The 23670-nt window shown below is 48.2% G+C and overlaps 1 protein-coding gene across 1 annotated transcript in view; it reads right to left on the bottom strand.

Annotated features, from left to right (window-relative positions):
• The window catches only part of LOC113896072 (cytochrome P450 4F6-like), a 32017-nt gene extending 14324 nt beyond the window's left edge, over positions 1-17693 (bottom strand). Inside the window, exons 1-9 of the mRNA XM_027548068.1 lie at positions 17435-17693; positions 16793-17020; positions 8636-8780; positions 7963-8016; positions 7752-7879; positions 3303-3424; positions 2063-2333; positions 1407-1473; positions 1083-1212 (exon numbers count right to left, since the gene is read on the bottom strand). Of these exons, the coding sequence (XP_027403869.1) occupies positions 1083-1212; positions 1407-1473; positions 2063-2333; positions 3303-3424; positions 7752-7879; positions 7963-8016; positions 8636-8780; positions 16793-16990 (1115 nt within the window). The 5' untranslated portion in view covers positions 16991-17020; positions 17435-17693. The remainder of the gene's footprint in view (positions 1-1082; positions 1213-1406; positions 1474-2062; positions 2334-3302; positions 3425-7751; positions 7880-7962; positions 8017-8635; positions 8781-16792; positions 17021-17434) is intronic.
• Positions 17694-23670: the final 5977 nt, after the last annotated feature.

The raw sequence follows: 23670 nt of genomic DNA, 5'->3' as shown, positions 1-23670 counted from the left end.
AGCCAAGACGTGGAAGCAACCTAGATGTCCATTAGCAGACAAATGGATAAGAAAGCTGTGGTACATATACACAATGGCGTATTACTCAGCCATTAAAAAGAATACATTTGAATCAGTTCTAATGAGGTGGATGAAACTGGAGCCCATTATACAGAGTGAAGTAAGTCAGAATGAAAAACACCAATACAGTATACTAATGCATATATATATGGAATTTAGAAAGATGGTAACAATGACCCTGTATGCAAGACAGCAAAGAGACACAGATGTATAGAACAGACTTTTGGACTCTGTGGGAGAAGGTGAGAGTGGGATGATTTGAGAGAATAGCATTGAAACATGTATATTATAATATGTGAAACAGATCACCAGTCCAGGTTCGATGCATGAGACAAGGTGCTCAGGGCTGGTGCACTGGGATGACCCTGAGGGATTGGATGAGGAGGGAGGGGTGGGGGGGTTCAGGATGGGGAAGACATGTATACCCATGGCTAATTCATGTCAATGTATAGCAAAACCCACTACAATATTATAAAGTGATTAGCCTCCAATTAAAATTTTTAAAAAATTTTTTAAAGAAAAATCCCTGGAATAGACTCTTACATGGGAATAAGAGAAAAGAACAAAAGAGAGAAATTAGAGTCTTTTCAGGAAAAATGCACCTTCAGGCAGAAAAGTAAGAGAGGGGGAAAAGAGTTTATATACTGAGTATATATTGGGTGGCATCTGTTCTACACATATTATCAAAGTACTCCAAATAGCACTGTGGGGAAGAGATTCCCCATCCCATCCCCAACTTATAGAGGAGAAAAATGATATTCATAAAAGGAAACTGATTCTATTAAAGTGACATAGCAAGTTAGTAGGGACATTAATGTGGATGCTCAGATCTTTCTGCCCCAAAGGCCTACAAACTTTCACCTGCTGTTCAGACTAGGTATCAGACCCTGCCTCTGGGCTCTGCTCCTATTCCCACTGAACAATAATTATAGAATCAACAAAAAAGGTCTTTCCCGTTTCCTACCTGGAGAGCAGAGACAGTGGGAAGGGTTCAGGAGCACACCATGAGGACTTGCACTCACCATTCAATCTCTTTAGGCTCGCGGTCCCTCAGGAGCTCTTGTACCTCCTGCCGGCAGCGCTCCTGGTATTCTGGGTGCTTTGCCAGGTTGTACAGGATCCAGGAGAGGCCACTGGCTGTGGTGTCATGGCCTGAGGGGCAGCCAGACAGGCTTGGGTCTCTGGGATACTTCAGCACCAAAGGGTGGACCATGCCAAGCCACCCTTCCCCACCTCCCCACAAAGAAGATGGGAAGGATAGGCAAGATGGGGTGATCCAGCACCCGCCAAGTCCTCGAGATGAAGAGACCCCTGCCCATTCTCTAGCCACACACTGGGACCCTTACCCTCAAACATGAAGGTGTCAGCTTCAGCTCGGATATCTTCATCTGGCAATCCCTTCCCATCTTCATCCTGAACAGAAAGCAAGATCCCCAGAGTCACACCAGCTCTGAAGACATCTGAGCCTAACCTGAGATTGTCCCTGAAGCTCCATTATCCAAGCAGGATCCTTCCCTCTTCATCTCCATAGCCCACTCCAGTCCAGGGGACTCCTCCCTGGTCTCCTGCCTCCTGTTTACTCCTTCCAGGAAGCCTTCTACACAGTCACACCTGAAACTTCTCTCTGATCTGCCCCTCCCTTCCTCAAGCATCCTCTATGACTCCCTAGCACTCTCTGGATCAAGTCCAAGTTCTTTAATCAGACCTTTGAAACCAAGATCCAGTCTACCTCTTGAATTGAAATCCCAGAGGAGCCCACCTTGAGGCTTTCTGGGTGGCTTAGCAGTAAAGAATCTGCCCGCAGTGCAGGAGCTGCAGGAGACATGGATTGATTTCTGAGTTGGGAAGATCCCCTGGAGGAGGGCATGGCAACCCACTCCAGCATTCTTGCCTGGAGAATCCCATGGACAGAAGAACCTGGTGGGCTACAGTCGATAGGGTCACAAAGAGTTGTACATGACTGAAGTGATTTAGCATGCACACACGCACACAGGAAGCCTACCTTGGCCAGCAGGAGCACATCGATGAAGTCCAAAGTCTTAGCCTTAGTCTTGGTTTTGAGGAATTCTTGGGAACCCTGACTGATTAGAGTACGACGCCTCTTCTGGATGATGGCATCTGTGAAGTCGTGCACCAGGCGGCAGGCCCTGTAGAAGCGCTGCCCATCGCGGGTGAGGTAGTACAGGAAGTCCACATGCAGGAAGATGTGCTTAATTCGTTTCATCACCAGGGCACTGAGCTCCAAGATGGCGGCAATATATTCGCTGGGTTTCCTACAGGGTCAGACCAGAGAAAGCCTTAAGAAGCAGTCCTGTGGGACTTCCCTGGTGGTCCAGTGGCTAGGGCTTTAATGCTTCCACTGCAGGGGGCACAGGTTGGATCCCCAGTTGGGGAACTAAGATCCCACAAGCTACATGGCATGGCCAAAAAAAAGAAGTCCTGTATATCTGTGGGCCATCTCTTCTTAGAAACTCCGATTCCTAATAGGGGGTCTTGGGAACCCTGATAGGAGATATCAATAGCTGTGTGCTTCTGGATTTCAGATGTTGTAAGCTATTGCCTCCTTTCATGATCTCATACTGCAGGAGCACTTCTGGTCAGTTACCCAGGACCACATCCCATTCAATCACATTTCTCTCTCTGACCCCCATCTCTGTGAGCTCCTCATGTCCTGGACATCAGGGCAGAGCATGGGAATCACCCTCATCTCTCCTCCCTCCCACACAATATCTGGGCCTGCCAATGTCTTTCTCAGTTTCCCCCAAATCTGCCCCATTTTCTCCACCAAGCTCAAACTTCCCCCCCTCTGTGGTCTCCTCACATCTCATGTCTACACAACAATCAGTCTTCTCTCCAGTCATATGTCCAAGTCAACTTTGACCAAGATCCTCATGTACCCAAACATCTTCCATGGCTCCCAGGAAACCTCAGGATGAAGTTCATATCCTCTTTGTCTGGCTTCAGAATGTCCTGAAGATAGAACTCTGCCCATTCCTCCAACCTCAAGATGTCTCCCCCAAGCTACACAGGCTCTGTTTATCCTGGCCTCATGGCCTTTATCAAACATTTCTGTCTACCTGCAAGAATCGCTCCTTCTCTTTCCCTTCCCTGTCCTTCAGTGTCCAGCTCTGACCTACTTCCTCCAAGAAGATCCCTTCTGTTTACCTTGGTCAGTCCTCCCTGACCCATCTACTCCCATGGATCTATACTTCATGCTCCCCAGGACCCGGGCTGAGACTCACTCCTGGCAATTGCTGTCATAACTGAAGACGCATTTCTGCAGACTGTCCAGGGTCATGAGGCTGATGTGTTCAAACATGTCCAGACGAGTGCTGCCCTCTAAGGCCAGGCGTTGCCACTTGGCCTGGACACAAAAGAGAGCAAGGTTAGGGCTGGGACTTCCCACTCGAGTCCCTGCCCAATCCCAACCACCTGGCTGAATTCCCTGAGACCCAGCCTTTTGGTCCTGTGCTCCAAACACCCATCCCCAGGGAAGACCAGGCTTGAGTGAGAGTGGAATCCCCTACTATCAAGACATGAAGACCCTATGCCTGGGATTCAGGAGACCTGGGCTCAAGGGCCAGCTCTGCCTCTTCTGTTCTGTGTGCCCTCGGTTAATGCATTGCTTTCCATTTGGCTTTTCCACTACCCGATTTTTAGTAGCAGTTAGGACGACCTGTTCAAACTACCTTGCAATTACGCTCATTTCACATGCTAGCAAGGTTATGCTCAAAATTCAAGCTAGGTTCCAACAGTATATGAACCAAGAACTTCCAGAAGTACAAGCTGGATTTAGAAAAGGCAAGGAACCAGAGGTCAAATTGCCAACATTCGTTGGATCATAGAAAAAGCAAAAGGATTCCAGAAAAACATCTAATTCTGCTCCATTGACTACACGAAAGCCTTTGACCAGGTGGATCATGACAAACTGGAAAACTCTTAAAGAGATGGGAATGCCAGACTACCTTACCTGACGCTTGAAAAACCTGTATGCAGGTTAAGAAGCAATAGAACTGGACATGGAACAATGGACTGGTTCAAAATTGGGAAAGGAGTACAACAGGCTGCATACTGTCACACTATATATTTAATTTATATACAGAGTACATTATGCAAAATACCAGGCTGGATGAATCACAAGCTAGAATCAAGATTGACAGGAGAAATATCAACAATCTCAGATATGCAGATGATACTACTCTAATGGCAGAAAGCAAAGAGGAGCTAAAGAGCCTCTTGATGAAGGTGAAAGAGGAGAGTGAAAAGCTGTCTTGAAACTCAACATTCAAAAAACTAAGATCATGACATTCAGTCCCATGACTTCATGGCAAATAGATGGGGAAAAGGTCAAAATAGTGACAAATTTTATTTTCCTGGACACCAAAATCATTGCGGATGGTGACTGCAGCGGTGAAATTAAAAGACACTTGCTCCTTGGAAGAAAAGCTCTGACAAACCTAGACAGTGTGTCAAGAAGCAGAGACATCACTTTGCTGACAAAAGTCCGTATAGTCAGAGCTATGTTTTTTCCTGTCAATTCAGTTCAGTCACTCAGTCGTGTCTGACTCTTTGTGACCCCATGAACTGCAGCACGCCAGGCCTTCCTGTCCATCACCAACTCCCGGAGTTTACCCAAACTCATGTCCATTGAGTCGGTGATGCCACCCAACCATCTTATCCTCTGTCGTCCCCTTCTCCTCCTGCCTTCAATCTTTCCCAACATCAGGGTCTTTTCAAATGAGTCAGCTCTTTGCATCAGGTGGCCAAAATATTGGAGTTTCAGCTTCAATATCAGTCCTTCCAATGAACACCCAGGACTGATTTCCTTTAGGATGGACTGATTGGATCTCCTTGCAGTCCAAGGGACTCTCAAGAGTCTTCTCTCCAACACCACAGTTCAAAAGCATCAATTCTTCTGTGCTCAGCTTTCTTTATAGTCCAACTCTCACATCTATACATGACCACTGGAAAAACCATAGCCTTGACTAGACGGACCTTTGTTGGCAAAGTAATGTCTCTGCTTTTTAATATGCTATCTAGGTTGGTCATAACTTTTCTTCCAAGGAGTAAGCGTCTTTTAATTTCTGCAAATTTAATTTAATTTGCAGATGGAAGCTGCAATCACCATCTGCAGTGATTTTGGAGCCCCCCAAAAAATAAAATCATCCACTGTTTCCACTGTTTCCCCATCTATTTGCCATGAAGTGATGGGACCGGATGCCATGATCTTAGTTTTCTGAATGTTGAGCTTTAAGCCAACTTTTTCACTCTCCTCTTTCACTTTCATTAAGAGGCTCTTCAGTTCTTCTTCACTTTCTGCCATAAGGGTGGTATCACCTGCGTATCTGAGATTATTGATATTGCTCCTGGCAGTCTTGATTCCAGCCTGTGCTTCATCCAGCCCAGTGTTTCTCATGATGTACTCTGCATATAAGTTAAATAAGCAGGGTGACAATATACAGCCTTGACGTACTCTTTTTCCTACTTGGAACCACTCTGTTGTTCCATGTCCAGTTCTACCTTCCTGACCTGCATATAGGTTTCTCAAGTAGTCATGTACAAATTTGAGAATTGGACCATAAAGAAGTCTGAGGGCCAAAGAACCGATGCTTTCAAATTGTGGTGCTGGAGAAGACTCTTGAGAGTCCCTTAGACTGCAAGGAGATCAAACTCATCAATCTTAAAGGAAATCAACCTGAATATTTATTGGAAGGACTGATGCTGATGCTGAAGCTCCAAAACTTTGCCCACCTGATGTGAATAGCTGACTCATTGGAAAAGACCCTGATGCTGGGAAAGATTGTGGGCAAGAGGAGAAGGGATTGACAGAGGATAAGATGGTACGATGGCCTCACTGACTCAATGGACATGAGTTTGAGCAAACTCCAGGAGATAGGAAAGGACAGGACAGCCTGTTATGCTGCAACCCATGAGGCTGTAAAGAGTCAGACCCAACTTAGCGACTGAACAACAACAAAGATGACCTGTATTGGTGTTTTACAAACCAAGTTAGAATGCCTGACTCACTAAACATAGCTCACTTACAAATGAGCTATCTTGGGCAATCTCCCTAACCTCTCTAACCTTCCATTTCATTATCCTTAAAGTGGCAATTATAATCATCTCTACCTCATAGGATTGTGAAAATAAATTAGACAACACATGCCATGGACCTGGCTCACTGTTCCATTTCCTTCTCCAGGGGATCTTCCTGACCCAGGAATTGAACACATGCCTCCCGTATTGCAGGCAGACTGTTTACCCTCTGAGCCACTAAGGAAGGCCCTTCTGATACACAATAAGTGTTAAATAACTTTTAACTATCATCATCATCTTCATCACTATCATAGTGAAAGACAACTGCAAATGGGTCCCCATTTCTTCATCCTTCCCTTCACCTTCACTCTTTGCAATGAGATTTCACAGCTCCTTCATTAGGAAGAGCAACCTCTTTCTCCACCTGTTGAATCTGGACTGAGCTGGGACTTGCTTCAGTTAACAGGAGGTGGTGTGCTAGTTTCCAAACTAGGTTTCAAGAGATACTGCATGTTTGCTCATTCTCTTGGAGCCCAGCCTCCACCATGCAGTCAAGCTCAGGTGATGAGAGCTACCAGAAGATGAGAGACAAATACAGGAGTCCATTGTCCCACCAAGGCTATCCTAAACCAGTTGACAGCTAGCCAAGCTCTGAGTACATGCCAAAGCTAAATCCAGAACAGCAGAGCTGTCTACATAACCCACCCATGACCACAAATGCATGCATGATTCCAACCAGGATGAGAATGACTCAACTGATGTATCATCTCATGAACAATAATAAACACTAATTCTTTCAAGTCCACGGGTTTTAAGGGGGTATGCAGAAAGTTTTAAGGTGGTGCAGAAAGAACTACTATGCAATGTTCATCATTTGTGTCCTGAATTTATAGAGCTTCCATGAAGCAGACTAGCATCTAAAACTTTCTGAGTACCTAATGTGTGCCAGGAACCTGATTCCATTACGTCATCTTGACCACCCTTTTGTTGTTGTTGTTCAGTTGCTAAGTCATGTCTGACTCTTTGCAACCCCATGGACTGCAGCACACCAGGATTCCCTGTCCTTCACTACCTCCTGGAGTTTGCTCAAATTCATGTCCATTGACTCGGTGATGCTATCTAACCATCTCATCCTCTGCCACCTTCATCTCCTTTTGCCTTCAATCTTTCCCAGCATCACAATCTTTTAAAAGGGGTAGCTCAAATGGTAAAAATCTGCCTGCAATGCAAGAGACCCTGGTTTGATTCCTGGGTTGGGAAGATCCCCTGGAGAAAGGATAGGCTACCCACTCCAGTATTCTTGGGCTTCTCTAGTGGCTCAGCTGGCAAAGAATCTGCCTTCAATGTGGGAGACCTGAGTTCGATCCCTGGGTTGGGAAGATCCTGTGGAGAAGGGAAAGGCTACCCACTCCAGAATTCTGTCCTGGAGAATTCCATGGACTGTATAGTCCATGGGGTCGCAAAGAGTAGGACACGACTGAGCGACTTTCACTTTCATCCCAGTTTTACAGATGAGGAAATTGAGGCTTAGAGAGGAAAATCAGTGACCCCCCCCCAAAGCCATCCAGCTGAATCAGGATTCCAGACCATATGTGTTGAGGCCCATTCCCCCTTTCCCAATGCTCCAGCTGGGACCCTGGGTTCAAGAGACTCACGTGCATGATGTCTGCGCTCTTGTTGAAAATCTTCATATAGGGCTTCAAAATCTCGAAGTGGAAGGCAGGTGTCAGCAGGCGACGGTGGCTGCTCCACTTGTCACCAGCACTCAGCAGGAGCCCATCCCCTAGCAGAGACAGCCATGGGGAGTAAGCAAAAGAACCTTTTCCTGGGCCCCCAAGATCATCCCCTTCACTCACAGTTACTCACCCAGCCAGGGCTTCAGGAAGCTGTAGAAAAACATATCCTTGGGTATGATGGTGGCTGATACAAGAAATAGAACATCAGGGGCCATGGTGGATGGTGGGGCGGAGTAATAATTTTTGGTGGGGGCTGGAGGCTCCCAGGAAGCGGTCTGAATTTTCCAAGCTCAGCATAGCAGGAATGGGGCCAAGAGTAGAGGAAGCTTGGAGGAGGTAGGAGGTGGGGGTGGGGGGGACGGGGGACCAGACCAGGCTGCAGCATAGAGTGGACCCCATCAACACAACCCTATGTGCTTAGACACACTCCAACATGACACAGCACGTCCCAGCACACCTGGACATGGCTCCTACGTGGTTCAGCATATCCTAAATCCCCAAGCACAGCACAGCACTCTACAAAATGCACTTTTAAGCACCAAGGACATCATGCTTGCCCCAGCACCCTCTGACCTCTCCTGGAACATCTGACATAGTGGACCAATAGTGTTGATTTTCCACCACCCAAAACTGAAAAAAGACTTCGGCAACCAGAGAGAACTGGAGACTTTCCCAGAGTCACCCAGCAGGTCTCTGTCAATGCTGTCCATTCTCCTGCTCAACCTGGTCTGTCCAGGAGTGAGAAGGGCTTGGGAGCAGGGGCCAGGGAAGAGGCTGGGAGGGGGTGCTCCTGGGAGAGATACCTGATGCCTGGAGCAGAGGGGCAACGAAGTTAGGGTGAACAAGCCGCAGGATGGGGAAGAAGGGCCCCATCCACCAGAGGTGGACGTCGCGGAAGTAGTGGCCCAGCTCCTCCACCAGCCGCATGCTCTCCTCATTGCTCTGTGCCTGGAAACAGGTGGGGTTGAGACCAGGCTTGGCAGAAGGCGCCAGAAGCTACACCCTCCCGCTTCATCCCCCTACCCACCGCACCCACTCACCCCCTTATCCTCTTCTACCTGCATTGTTGACCTATACTCTCTCCATCTGAGTCAGCTTTCTCTCTTGCTCTCTGTATTTTTTCATGCCCGTCTATGTGCCTCTGTCTGTCCCCTTATTCTCTTCATCTCTGTATTTTGACTGAGAGAGAGGGGAGAATGGTGGGGGAGAGAGAGAAAGAGGGCAGGGGTGAGAGGTGGGAGGAGATAATGGGTGGATGGATGGATAGATAGATAATCTACTAATCCACTAATCATTAGATGATGGGTGGATAGATGGATGGATAGAAAGATGGGTGGATGGATGACTAGGTGATGGTTGGATAAATGATGGATAGGTATAGATAGATGGTAGGTGACAGATAGATTACGGATGTATGGATAAATGGAAAATATATAGATAAATAAGCAGATATGACGGACGTGATAGAAAGTGGGTAGATGGACTGATAAATAGGTAGAAGATAGATATGTTTGTATCTGTGTATATGTATTTTCTTTTGCTCCATTTATGTCTCTGTGTGTCCTTCTCTCAGTCTCTCTCCCTCATTCTTTCTCTGTATCTCTCTTTTGCTGCCCCTATTTCTTTGTCCATCTCTCCTACTCCCCATCCCTGTTTCTCCTCATCTCCACACCTTCCCTGGCTCCCCACTGCTCTCAGAATCAATCCCCTGCTCCTACCTGGTCTCAAAGCCCTTGTCTCCCTATTCTCTCCACCTTTTCTCTGCCTCTCACCTGCATCACCCTAGCTGCCCTGAACCCCTCCCTATGGCTCAAAACCCAGGTGCTCACTTTCACTTACAGGCCTTTGAGTGCACTAGTCCTCTCCACAGAATATACTTTCACTTGTTTTCTTAAAAAAAAAAAAAGCCTATTAATTGTTCCCAACCCACTTCCAACAACTATTACTCCAAGAAGTCCTTCGGCCTGCCCCAATAGCAAAAGCCCTGCTTCCTCTCTGGGCTCCACCAGCCCATGTCTCTCCCTCAGACCCACCCAGACCACACAGGATCAGGGATATCTCTAATCTTGTGTGACCAAGATTGGAGGGTCCACCACAGCAGAGCTCAGAGCTCAGTCTCTGCAAGGATCCCCAAGCAATGTTCAGAACACCAGAACGGGGTTGGCAAATAAATGAAAGGGGGGAGAAAAGTCAACCAAAAGTGTCTAAGAGCAGGAGGGGCCCTGGGACCTGCGGGAAGTGAACAGAAGTTTGCCAATGAGGGGCTCACCGCCCTCAGAAACTGCCATGGTACCCACTACCACCTGTCCCAGGTGGACACCCGTGGTGTTGGTGACAGATCAGGCAATGTCATGGTGGCAGAAAATGATGAGGAAGATGATGGAGCCCAACCAGATCGTAAGTCCCTGGGGGCAGGTGAGTGAAGTGGAGCGAAGTCCCTCAAGCCCTGCACTGTTAGGAGGACATGCAAGCAAGGCAATAGCCATCACTCCCCCAGAAGAAGCTGCTGCAGTGAACAGTGTGAGGGAACCTGCACAGACGGAGGGAATCTCTGCTTCCCATGCTTCTTCATGCCAGAGATGGGAGGGACTCAGAGGCTCTCCAAGTCCCAAGGGGGCATCCCAGGGCAAGGGAGAAGACAGTCTCTGCCTACAGGGAGGATGACCTTAGCTCAAAGAAATCATTTTTCTCATCCTGGGAGTGGTGCCAGCCCCAGGGGTGGACACATGAGAAGATCCCTATGGAGGAGGTTTGTCAGTAGCAGGGTGGACTCAGGACTTGTCTCTGGGTTTTGAGTCCACATCCTTTCATGTTCTGGCCCATCCACATAGCCTCAAATTCCTTCAATGGTTAAGGGTCTACAGTCCTGGGACTTTCCAGCCCTGATTGACTCTAAGGGACACAGGTTAACTCTGCCCATCAATCAAGACAGCCCGTCTCACCTCTGAACCCCTTCTGCTAATAAGGCTTTATGCACAGTGCATCCTCTCTGTCTGCTAGCTAGCTAGCTACTGGGTTGGCCAAGAAGTGCATTCAGGTTTTCCATAGCATTGTATGGAAGGTTTGAATGAAGTCTTTGACCAACCAAATATCTATCTAGGTATAGATATCTATCTAGTACATCCTGTCTATCTATTTCTCACAGTACATCCTAGCTATCTATCTCTTTCCTGAACCTATGGACACTCCCATGCTGCTACTATCGCTCTTTAGTCTCTCAGTAGTGTCCAACTCTTTATAATCCCATTTGGTGGACTATAGCCCACCAGACTCCTCACTCCATAGAATTTTCCAGGCAAGAATACTAGAGTGGGTTGTCATTTCCTTCTCCAGGCAATCTTCCCAACCAAAGATCTTCCCAAGAAGCAGAGATAGAACCTGCTTTTGGACACTCCCATAAATCATGCCAATTACAAATGAAGAAACCGAAGCCATATCCCCCAAAAGAAGAAGAAGGAAGAGTTGCTTTCTGGTGAGGCACCCTCTCCAGTCCCTCAGGACACCCCATTCAAGCCCCCAGGTGCTCCAGGTAGGTGAACATATGTCATTTTTACCTTTGGAACTGCTCCTTGCTCACTGGGGACTTCCCAGGTGGCACTAGTGGTAAAGAATCTACTTGCAAATGCGGGAGACACAGGTCCAATCCCTAGGTCTGGAAAATCCCACTCGAGTATGCTTTCCTGGAGAATCCCACAGACAAAGAAGCTTGGTGGACTATAGTCCATGGGGTTGCAAAGAGCTGGGCATGACTGAATGACCGAGAACACACACACTCTACTCCCTAAGGACCCTGAGGCATTTGATAAGTTCAGCTCAGAGAGGGAGAGAAACTTAGCCAAAGTCACACAGCAGGAGATATTGGAGGAGAAAAGCATGATTAAGACCAGCCTCCACAGCCAAGCCCTTGGATGGGGAGTCAGAAGGGTAACTTTAGGGCTCTCTGAGAACATTCCAAGTGAGAGGGTAACAGGCAGGAAGGCCAGGGGTCTCCAAATGGAGGAAATAGGCTGCAAGTGTCAGACATTTTTATCTCTCTTAAGCGGCAGGAGGAAACAAACTAGTGATATTTTTTTCCTTCTCTATAGAAATTTAAAAGGTTTCTCTTAAAATACTGTGTTGCCATAATGACACCTGGTTTCACCTGAAGGTAACTGTTCTCAAACCTTGAGTTAACCAATGCACTTTTCTTATGGAAATGTTTGTCTTAAACTATGTTAATGTACTATGCGTTTATCCCAGATTCTGTCTTAAAGTCGGTTCCACCTAATGGCTCAGAACCTACTTGACAAACCGTATGTTATACTCAGACATTGTTCCCCTGATCTATGTAAACAAAACTATTTGTGTGGTAATCTGCCCTTCTACAAGAAATTCAAGTCAATCTACTCATCTGGTGCCAAGATTATCCCAAAATACATCTTATGGATGATGGGCCTGGTGCCATTCTGAGTTTTAAGACAATCCTTTCTTTCATTAACAGTAAAACATGACTGAGCGACTTCACTTTCACTCTTCACTTTCATGCATTGGAGAAGGAAATGGCAACCCACTCCAGTGTTCTTGCCTGGAGAATCCCAGGGACAGGGGAGCCTGGTGGGCTGCCGTCTATGGGGTCGCACAGAGTCGGACACAACTGAAGCGACTTAGCAGCAGCAGCAGCAGTAACTATATATAACATCCAGCTAAAAACTAGCATGGGGGTATTCTTTCTGCCCTCTTCTGATGTCTATGTCAGAAGCTCTCTCTATCTCCTTTATACTTTAATAAAACTTTATTACACAAAAGCTTTGAGCGATCAAGCCTCGTCTCTGGCCCCGGATTGAATTCTTCTTCTCTGGAGGCCAAGAATCCTGGTGTATTTTCATGGTTTAGCAACAACCTTTCACAAGCCCTGTAATCTCGGGCAAGCTTTACAATGTGCTTGGGACATGCTGTTCTGTGAGATGCTGGTCTGGGGGAGGGGGAGAGAGGAGCTGGACACTTGTGCCTTCGGCCTTGGATGAGAACGTGAAGTGATGGCAAGTTACCCAGGCCTCCACCACAGTATTACCAAACATTTATTAAACAGGCTGGGCCATGTATATATCATGTTTGTCCCCAGAGCAAACATCTAGGGTTATCCAGAGATGGATAATAAATAAGTAACTGGACAATTAACTATTTAATCATGAGCAGGGCCAAGTCCATAAAACTGTGTTCATTTCACATTCTAGCAAGATAATACTCAAAATCCTTTAAGTTAGGCTTCAGTAATACATGAACCAAGAACTTCCAAATGTACAAGCTGGATTTAGAAAAGGCAGATAAACCAGAGATGAAATTGCCAACATCAGCTGGATCATAGAAAAAGCAACAGGATTCCAGAAAAACATCTACTGCTGCTTCTACACTAAAGCCTTTGGCTGTGTGGCTCTCAGCTAACTGTATAAACTTCGTAAAGAGATGGAAATACCAGACCACTTTACCTGTTTCCTGAGAAACCTGTGTGCAGGTCAAGAAGCAACAGTTAGAACCGGACATGAACAGAAGACTGGTTCAAAATTGGGAAAGGAGTACAACAAGGCTATGTATTATCACCCTGCTTTTTAACTTACATGCAGAGTACATCATGAGAAATGCCAGGCTGAATGAATCACAAGCTGGAATCAAGACTGCCCCGAGAAATATCAATAACCCAAGTTATGCAGAGGATACTATCCTAATGGCAGAAAGCAAAGAGGAACTAAAGAGCCTCTTGATGAGGGTGAAAGAGAAGAGTGAAGAAAACTGACTTTAAACTCAACATTCAAAAAATAAAGATCATGAATTCTGGTCCCATCTCTTCATCACAAAGAGATGTGGGAAAAATGGAAACAGTGACAGACTCTGTTTTCTTGGGCTCCAAAATCACTGCAGATGATGACGGCAGCCATAAAATTGAAAGATACTTGCTACTTGGAAGAAAAGCTATGACAAACCTAGAAAGCATATTAAAAAGCAGAGACATTACTTTGCCAACAAAGACCATATAGTCAAAGATATGGTTTTTCCAGTAGTCATGTACAGATGTGAGAATTGGACCATAAAGAAAGTTGAGTGCCAAAGAACTGACACTTTTGAACTGACACATGTTGAAGACTTTCGAGGGTCCTTTGGACTACAAGGAGATCAAACCGGTCAATCCTGAAGGAAATCAACCCTGAATGTTTGTTGGAAGGACTGATGCTGAAATTTTAAAGTTCCAATACTTTGGCCACCTGATATGAAGAGCTGGCTCATTGGAAAAGACCCTGATGCTGGGAAAGATTGAAGGCAGGAGGAGAAGGGGACGTCAGAGGATGAGATGGCATCATCGACTAAATGGACATGAGTTTGAGCAAACCCCAGGAGATAATGAAGGGCAGGGCAGCCTGCTGTGCTGCAGTCCATGGGGTTGCAAGGAATCGGACGTGACTTAGAGACTGAACAACCACAAATGAGCAAAGTCAGAGATCAGAGTCTGGGGGAGTCAAGGGACGCTTAGAGAAGATAGTTATACTTGAGCCAAAAATGGAAGGATAAGGAGGAATCCAGGGGGTAAACACAGGAAGGGGAGTGCTTCCTGCAGCACAAGCAAAAACCCTGCAGTGGGTAGAGCTTGGTTCACTGAAGAGATAAAGCAGAAGCTCAGAGTGACCATGACATGCACAAGGCTAAGGAGAACTGCAGGTGCCGGCCTGGAAACATTTAGTCTTTATCTTCAGAGCGATAGGCAGTCATTGAACAGTTTTCAGCCAAGAAACGGCATGACCTAAATGGAATTTCAGAAAAGTCTATCCAGGGCTAAAAAGAGAAAGAGGATGGAGGGGATGCCAGTGGCAATAAGGAGACCAGAGAGAAGGCTTGGCAGGGATTCCTGGAGAAAAATGACGGTGGATGGGGCCATGGGTGATAGAAGATGCAGAGAGGGGACAGACAGGGGACAGATTGTGGAGGCAGCACGTTAGGACTGGGGACATGGGTGAGGGAAATGGGCAGGCTCAGGGGCCCCAGAGAATGGGACGTGGACAGCTATAAGGATGCACTAGATTGAGGGCAGGGGCAGGATTGGGGAGGGAGCCATGAGTTCAGATTCTGACCAAAGAATGGGGTGTTTATGAGACCCTCCACCTTCACGTGAGAAGAGGAGGAAGGAGCTGGATGACCTTGGGATCAGGAGACATGTGAACTTGAAATTCACTTACAGAGGAAACTGATGGTCGCCTTACGAGTTGGAGTCCTAGGTGAGGAAATATCCTCAGAAGAAACAGAAGAAGGAGAAAGGGTTAGAATGCTGGGGGCGGGGGTTCCTCACATGGAAAGATGGAGCAAAGGAGGAGCCAAAAGGAGACAGAGGCGCTATGGGGATTAGGGGAGAGACCAGAGGAGGGTGTGTGCTGGAACCAAGAGGGAAAGCAGGTTTCAGGAGGACAGGGTGGTCCACAAGCTCAGAGAGCTGCTGGGAGTTGGATGAGATGGGGCTGGATGGAGTCCATGGGAGGTAGAGACCTAGAGATCACAGCCATCTGGCAGAAGCAGATGCCAGATGGAGGTAGGGACCAGACTGGAGCAGGAGAAAGCAAACAGAGAAACAGAGGCAGTGAGTGAAAACAGCTCTGAGACAGCAGATCAGAGGTTTTATTCAGAAGAAAGCCCACTGGGAATGGGCAGGTGGGGATGTTCATGTCACCTCTTTGTGCTGTTTTGTGACCTCTAGCATCATCGTGGAGAAAAGATCAGAGTGCTTGGAGGGTTTAGCTCTTATTCAAAGAGTTATGAAGGAAAGCCCAATTGGCCAGACACCACAGCCCAAGTACAAAGGATGGGAATCTAAGCTAAAGGTGTCCAAGGCAGTAGGATGGAAAGGAAGCCATTGGACTGGGGTGTAGAAGGGACTGGATATCCTGGCAGGATCTAGGATGGGAGATGAAGAAAACAGAAGCTCAAAGGAAGACGGGTTGTGATCAGAGAATGCAATCCTCAGATCAGTGGTTTTGGAGGTGGCGCCCTTACGGGTGATGACAAAACCCTAAGTGTGATTGTGGCAAAAAGGGGCCGACTGAACACAGAGGAAAGGCCTCTGAGGATAAGGCTAGGAAGGTGGGCCAGAAGCCTCCTTCCAGGAAGTTTGACCGTTAGAGCAGAGTGATTCTGAAAAAGAGAGTGGCCCACTTTTACCCAAGTTGGGCAGCAGGGCTCACTGATACGTCTTGGGGGTGGAAGGCAAGATAGGTAAATGAAGGTGCCTGAGGAAAGGGAGGAGAGACTGTCCACACATTCCTCTGACCCCATGGGGGGAAGATGGGGTGGGGCTCATAGTTAATTCCTATTGGGAACCAGAAGCCCACAGGGGAGCAGATGCTGGCCCAAGGCCCAACTGGAACAGATCCTGGACAGTGGCTCTGAGGAGGCCTCAAGACCAGCTGTACAGTCTGTGGGGACACCACGGGACCCAGCTCTCTGTGGCCCACCCTGAGAGCCCCTCAAATGTGCACAAATGTGGGGAAGACAAGCAGGAACATGACCCAAAACAGGCTTGGGGTGAGGACAGCATTGGGGAACAAGAAAAGCACAGGGGGGACTTCCCTGGTGGCCCAGGAGCTAAGACTCCATGCTCCCCATGCAGAAGGCCCAGGGTCGATCCTTGGTCAGGGAACTAGATCCTGCATTCTGCAATTAAAGCTCCCACATACAGCAAAGGTTGAAGATCCTGCGTGCCGCAACTAAGATCTGGTGAGCGAAATAAGTAAATTTAAAAAAGAAGAAGAAGGAAGGCATTGGAGCATAGGATGGACAGAGAAGAGAGGACTGGACCCAGTGGGTGGGAGGTGAGGCAAGAGGTTTCCCTTGCTACCACAGACCCCAGCCTAATCCCAGACTCCCAGCTCTCTGAGCCCCATTCCTGACCCTCAGGAAGTCTATCCGCCCTGATCCCCCAGACCTATCCTGCTGCCCCCACTCACCAGGCCGAGGTGACCCCAAAACCAGCTCCGTTTGGGGGGCTGCGGGAAACATCGGAGGCGACAGCAGTTGTCATAGAAGGCGTAGATCCAGGCCAGGATGCGGGCCAGGATCCAGGAGGCCCCGACCAGCAGCAGCAGCAGCCACGGGGAGGCTGCCACCGGCCCGAGTCCCAGCCAGGACAGGCTCAGCTCCAGCATCCTGTGGTCAGATGGGGTGGAGGGTGAGTCCTGAGGATAAAGGAAGAGACAGTAATGGTGACTGTGAAGCAGAGATGGATAGAGGGAGAGGAGCAAGGGAGTGAGGGGCAGGAATGGGCAATAAGGGCTCAGAGACAGACAGGGACTGGGAAAGGAGAGGGAGAAACAGAAATTCAGAGGAAGAGGGAGAGAGAAAGAGAGACAGAAAAATAAAGAGAAAGGGAAGGGAAATGAAAGGAAGAGAGAGAAGAGAGAAAGAAAAAGACAGATGAAGAAACGAGTTAGTGGAAGGTTGCCAGGAGCTCCAGTTGCAAGGAAACCACCATCCCCGGGGAGGGGAAGGCGGGGGTGTGCGTCTCTCTCTCTGGAGCTACCCTGTCTAGGGCAGCACGCACTTTCTGCCCCAGACCAGAACCCTCGGCCCCAGCAACACCAGCCCAGCACCTTCGGTCAGGAGCAGCTTGTCCCACACAACTTCCTCTGTCCTCCTTCTGGGAGGTCTCTTTCCCTCTGGCCCAACCTCTGAATGGCAGAGAGACTGGGCTTGCCTGACAACCAGTCCCTGCGTGCCTCCTCCCCAACCTGGCATCCAGCCCAAGACTTCAAACCGGAGGTATCTGGTCAGAGAGACCAGCTCAGGGTCACATGGCACAAACCCTGAACTCTCAGGACTCAGCACCTCCCACATGGGTTTGTTGGGGTGTGAACAAAGGTGACTCTGCACCCCAAGTTTACAACCCCCAGTTTACAACCCCCTTGCCCTTCCAAGGCTAGGGTGTGGCACTCAAAGCATGAACATTCAGGTGCCAGGTGAGCAGGGCCTGGCCCAGCCTTGTCCCAAAACATCTCTGCAGCTCCTCTCCATGCGTGTGCCAGGAAGGCATCGTGGATCATTTCTCAGCACACAATCAGGAAGCTCAGAGATCTGAAGCCTCTGCCCTTTAGGGCACACAGCCTGGCAGGAGTTCAAGTCCTTCCTCCCAATAGCCCAGGGTGTGTGTTGAGCCATGACTGTAGCAAGCAGGAACAAAGAATCCAGCCTGACTTGGAATTACCCACGTTAGATTCAGAGGAAAAATGACTCAGTCGAAGAGAGCATCTGGAAGCATGAGGTGCAAGGCTTGCGAGGCACTCGTAGACAGCAGGGTTCACACAGGGGAGAGCAGAGCAGGGAGATCCCGAGTGGGGAGCCTCACTCTCACTGTGGTTTGTGCCCACTTTCTCTGGGCTTCCCTGGTGGCTCAGACGGTAAAGAATCTGCCTGCAATGCAGGAGACCCAGGTTCGATGCCTAGGTCAGGAAGATCCCCTGGAGGTGGACATGGCAACCCACTCCAGTATTCTTGCCTGGAGAATCCCATGGACAGAGAAGCTTGGCCAGCTACAGTCCTGGGGTTACAGAGTCAGACACGACTGAGTGACTAACACTTTCACTTTCTCTGGGCTCAGCCTTCCCTTCTGGAACATGGGATGTAAGTGTTAAAGGGGACACAAATTTTCCAGATCCCATTCCCAAATTTCCCTGTAAAGTGGTCTCAGCCCCCCATGAGCTCTCCTCATGGTCAGGCTAAAAGATGAGGGTGGGTTTGAAGGATGCAGCTGCTGAATGAAAGAAGCTCAGACATTCTTCCTGCATCTCATAAAGCTGGAGAGATGCCCAGATTTCTTCCCCCACCTCTGCTACCCGCTACTTCTTCCAGGTCTACCTGATCCGGCTTCGGGTGGCTTCAGGAGGCTTCATCAGGCTTCAGGTGCCTGGTCCTTGTTGTTGTTTAGTCACTAAGTCAACTCTTTGCGACCCCATGGACTATGTAGCCAGCCAGGCCCTTCTGTCCATGGGATTCTCCAGGCAAGGATACTGGAATGGGTTGCCATGCCGTCCTCCAGGGGATCTTCCCAATGCAGGGATCGAACATGCATCTCCTACCTTAGCAGGCAGATTCTTTACCACTGAGCCACCTGGGAAGCCTGGAGCCCCCAGCAAGTTTGGGTGCACCGTCCTAGACTCTTCTTCTCTGCTGGGGTGGATCCAGCCACTGACAGTTCCATCCAGAAAAGAGCCAGGAGCAGGGAGGGAGCAGGTGAGAAGCAGCAGGGCTAGGCAGAGAGGGGTGGGGAGAAGCAGGAAGAAAGAAGAGGAAACAGGGGTCCAGAGAGGTGCAATAACTCTCTCCAGCCACACAGGGAAGTAATTCAACAAGACAGGACTAGTGAAAGCGAATCTTGGCATATATTCAGAACTCATTAACTGTTGAGGGAAGAAAGGGACCTTTATAACGACAAGCTGTAAAACCTGGCCACCCAAAATGGGGTCCTCAGACCAGCAGCACCGGCAATAGCAGCAACATCGAGGAAATGCAGAACTCTGGACTCTAACACACCAAGGTAATGGTGATGGCTGCAAAATTTCTGCCATTGTCCCCAGTGAGAGGAGGAATTATTTTGTCTTCTCCTTGAATCAGGCCTGACACTGTTTAACTAACATTGTGTGGTCAGGTAGCACCATGCCAGTGATGGGCCTTAGACTGGTTTGGCAGTTTACTTTACAAGTTTTTTTATGTATATAATTTTATTTATTTATTATTTTGGGTTGCGCTTGGTCTTCACTGCTGCATGGGCTTTTCTCTTGTGGCTCCCAGGCTCTAGAGCAAAGGCTCAGTAGTTGTGATGCGGGGGCTTATGCTCTGCAGCATGTGGGATCTTCCCAGACCAGGGATCAAACCTGTGTCTACTACATTGGCAGGCAGATTCTTTACCACTGAGCCACCAGGGAAGCCCTACGTGCTGTTCTAGAAACACAGTCCCTTGGAACTCAGTCACCATACGATGGAGAAGCCCAAGCCCGGTGGAGAAGCTCTGATCAGCAGCCTTGGATTATCTCCCAGCCGACAGTCAGTGTCACCTGCGGGCCACAAGAGGGCGCCATCTGTATGGTCCAGCCAGCTGAGCCTCCAGATGATCACAGCCTTGGGTGACATCACAGGGTTCCCAGTTGCCTTGCAGAAGCATAAGAGAAAATAAAGTAGCCATTGTTTTAAGCCACAAAGGTTTGGGGGCTGATTTAAAAGAACGACATAATGCCATTTTCAGCAACATGGATGGACCTAGAGACTGTCATATCGAGTGAAGTAAATCAGACAGAGAAGGACAAATGTATGACATCCCTTACATGTGGAATCTAAAAAGAGATGATACAAATGAACCTACTTAAAAGCTGAAAGAGACTCACAGACTTAGAGAATAAATTTATGGTTGCTGGCCAGGAGGGATCAGTGAGGATGAGGGGGAGGGATAGTAAGGGAGTTTGGGGTGGACACGTACACACTGCTATATTTAAAAGTGAAGTGAAAGTGAAAGCCACTCAGTGGTGTCCGACTCTTTGTGACCCCATGAACTATACAGTCCATGGAATTCTCCAAGCCAGAATGCTGGAGTGGGTAGCCTTTCCCTTCTCCAGGGGATCTTCCCAACCCAGGGATCGAACCCAGGTCTCGCATTGCAAGTGGATTCTTTACCAGCTGAGTCACAAGATAGCTGGATTCTTTACCAGCTGAGCCACAGATAACCAAATCGACCTACAGGCAACTGCTCAGTGTTATGTGGAAGCCTGGATGGGAGGGGAGTTTGGGGGAGAATGGATACATGTAGATGCCTGACTGAATCCCTTAGCTGTCTGTCTGAAACTATCACAACATTGTTAATCAGCTACACCCCAAAACAACATTTAAAAGTTATTAATTTAAAACAATTAGAAAAAAGATTTTGGGGGTGTTCATTACACAGTGACAGATCATTACTGTCGGATTGTACTTACCTAATCAGAATTTATGTTTTAAACAGATTCCAGGGATTCTTGTGCTTGTTAAAGTTTGAGAGTCACTGTTTTAAGAGACCTGAGTCAGGCTCTGCAATATATGTCAGGGAACTGTACCCGGTTTGTCTCTCACTTTTTTTAATGTGTAAAATCAGGAGAAAAATCTGTCCTTGCCAGGCCTGGGTGGCTGTGTATTTACTGAGTGTCTACTATGTTCTAGAAACAATTCTAGAGGGTAGGATGTAGCTATAAGCACAGGAGACATTGTCTCTTCTGTCAAAGGACTCCTCTAATGGGGAGAAGGGCGATGATCAGATAAATGATCAAGAATTACCAGACAGTGATAGGGACATGAGGGCTTCCAGGAGAAGGTGACCTTTGAGCGGGACCCAAATGAAGAGGGGGAATGGACTGCATAGTTAGAAGGGCCCCACGATCACAGAGTAGGCACAAGCAAGCCTGTCCTTGTCCTTTCAGCACCCACACTGTGATGGCAGTTGCCAAGTCCTTGGGGGAACCAGCTAAGATGAAAATTTTGATCCAGCATTCTCTCCGGAAGCCAAGATTAAAGACTGCTTCACTGTGTGGCCAAGAACTCAAAGTCCAGCTGGCCTAGGGGCTACAGGAGGGGCAGGATCCACCACCCGGCTTCCTGGATCAGATGGTAGGAGAATAAAGGGACCCAGCACAGGAGGACAGGAAGCCTCAGATGGGGACCTTCTGTTCTGTGCCTGAGGAGACTGGAGCGTCTCCAGTGGTTTCTCATCAAAGAACATCTCAGCTGCCAAATCACACAAGCCTGGCTTACGGAATGTCCCCAGCCAGTGTTGACGAAAGGAGCCACTCTCCCTCTGTCCCTTTGCCAGGGGTCCTTCCACTCCTACCCAGAGCCAGGCAGTGGGAAGCCTGTGCCAGACCAGCTATGGTGGTTGCTTGGAATCACCAGTCACTGGCACAGTCCATCACCCCTCTGAACCTCACTTTTCACATCTGTTAAATATGTTGATAGAACCTCACAGAGAGTTGCAAGCATCCCATTAGACACAGGCAGAAAGAGCAGGAAAAAGTATGTTTCAAAACAGTTTGCAGGTGGCACAGTGATTAAGAATCCACCTGCCAATGCAGGAAACGCAGGAGACATGTGTTCAGTCCCTTGGTCGGGAAGATCTCCTGGAGAAGAAAATAGCTACCCACTCTGGGATTCTCACCTGGAGAATTTGGTGGACAGAGGAGCCTGGCAGACTATGGTCCACGGGGCTGCTAAGAGTCAGACACAACTGAGCGACTGAGCACAGCACAAAGGTGAGATTATAAACAAAGCCTGTGAATGTACGTGGATGTGTGCACGTGTTTGTATAGGCATTGAAAAAATCCAGAAGAATCCACACAACACCGTGGAACTGAGGGAAGTAAACTGGAGTCCCGCATGCATTTTTCGCCCACATTGAGCTGCTAGAACGTTTATCAACAAAACACAATTTTAAAAAGAAATAAGGATTTAGCACAATGAACGGCACATAGCTGGTCACACAAAACAGATGAGGAGTTTTTATTTGTTGTCATAATAAAGACACACCTCTCAAGAACCAGCCTGGAGTCTCTCTAGAACAAGCCTGCCGGCTGCCTGCTGGCTGGCATTTCACCTCTTCTCCGTCAGCTATTAGGAAGGCACAAGTTCTGGACTCAGAAGCACTGACGGAGTTCAAGTCTCAGCTCTGCTACTCGCTGGCTACGTGACCTTGGGCAAGTCAACTGCCCTCTCTAACCTTCATGTCCTCCTCTGCAGATGAAGACAGGATTTATATCCCCCAGGTGGCTCATTCCTCAACAACAAGCTATACTTGCCCATCCACTCTATAGCAGGCACAGGGCTGGGACCCAGCACACGGGATGAACAAGTTCTCTGGATCATTGAGCTCACATCTAGTGGAGGAAGTCCACAGGAAATAAGACCAAGTCGGATGGTGGCAGGACTTAGGGAAATTAACAGAGTGAGATGCACTAGAATGTGACCAAGAGCACTGCTCTGGACGGGGCAGTCAGGGAGGGCCTCCCTGAGGTGGCTTTCGAGCAGAAAGCTGAATGACATGGAAAGTGGGCCATGAATAAGAACCACCCCCTGAAGCCATACCAGGACTATAAAGATCTGGCACAGGGTGGGACACACATGTTCATTCTTGCTTCTGTCTTCAAATGGGCTAAGATAATCAAGGCTGGTGGCAGCATCCAGATGCAATCTGACTCAACACTCCCAGCCCTGAAGCAGGTTTGAGACCGAAAACCAACAGGTCCCTGAGGCCACACTGTAGGGAGAACCAGATGGCAGAGCTGCCAGCTTTCTGGCCCAGGTGGCAGAAGATCAAATAAACTGGCTTGGGAGCCAGAAAGGCTGGAGGAAAACTTTGGAAAAACACAGAGAACACACACAGTGAGGAAAAACCCCTAGGGAGTATTATTTTTGTCAATATAGTCATGAATAGTCTCCTTCCTCCCCACATCCTTCCTCCTCCCCTTCCTCCTCCTCCTTCTTCATCACCATCATCTGCCCTGTCTGCTTACTGGGTAATGATTGCTCACAAAAACTAGCCTGACCACCAAGGAACACCCCAAGCCACAGAAGGGAAGCTTGGAGAAATGCCCCTTGGGAAGTGTAATACTACAAAAAGAGATCATTTGTCCCCTTCTAACTCCCCTAGTAGTAAATTAAAGTTAGCGGTAAACTCTTTGCCATCCTTCCCCTTAAGAGATTATGATGATTTTATTTTGTGCGTCAGCTAGACTAGGCCAGTTGTCGTTATTCAGTCACTAAGTTGTTTCTGACTCTTTGTGACCCTTCGGACTACAGCACGGTAATTCCCTGTCCCTCA

Source organism: Bos indicus x Bos taurus, chromosome 7 (assembly GCF_003369695.1).
Source record: "Bos indicus x Bos taurus breed Angus x Brahman F1 hybrid chromosome 7, Bos_hybrid_MaternalHap_v2.0, whole genome shotgun sequence".
NCBI classification, from domain to species: domain Eukaryota; kingdom Metazoa; phylum Chordata; class Mammalia; order Artiodactyla; family Bovidae; genus Bos; species Bos indicus x Bos taurus.
This window is presented reverse-complemented; position numbering and strand designations above follow the sequence as displayed.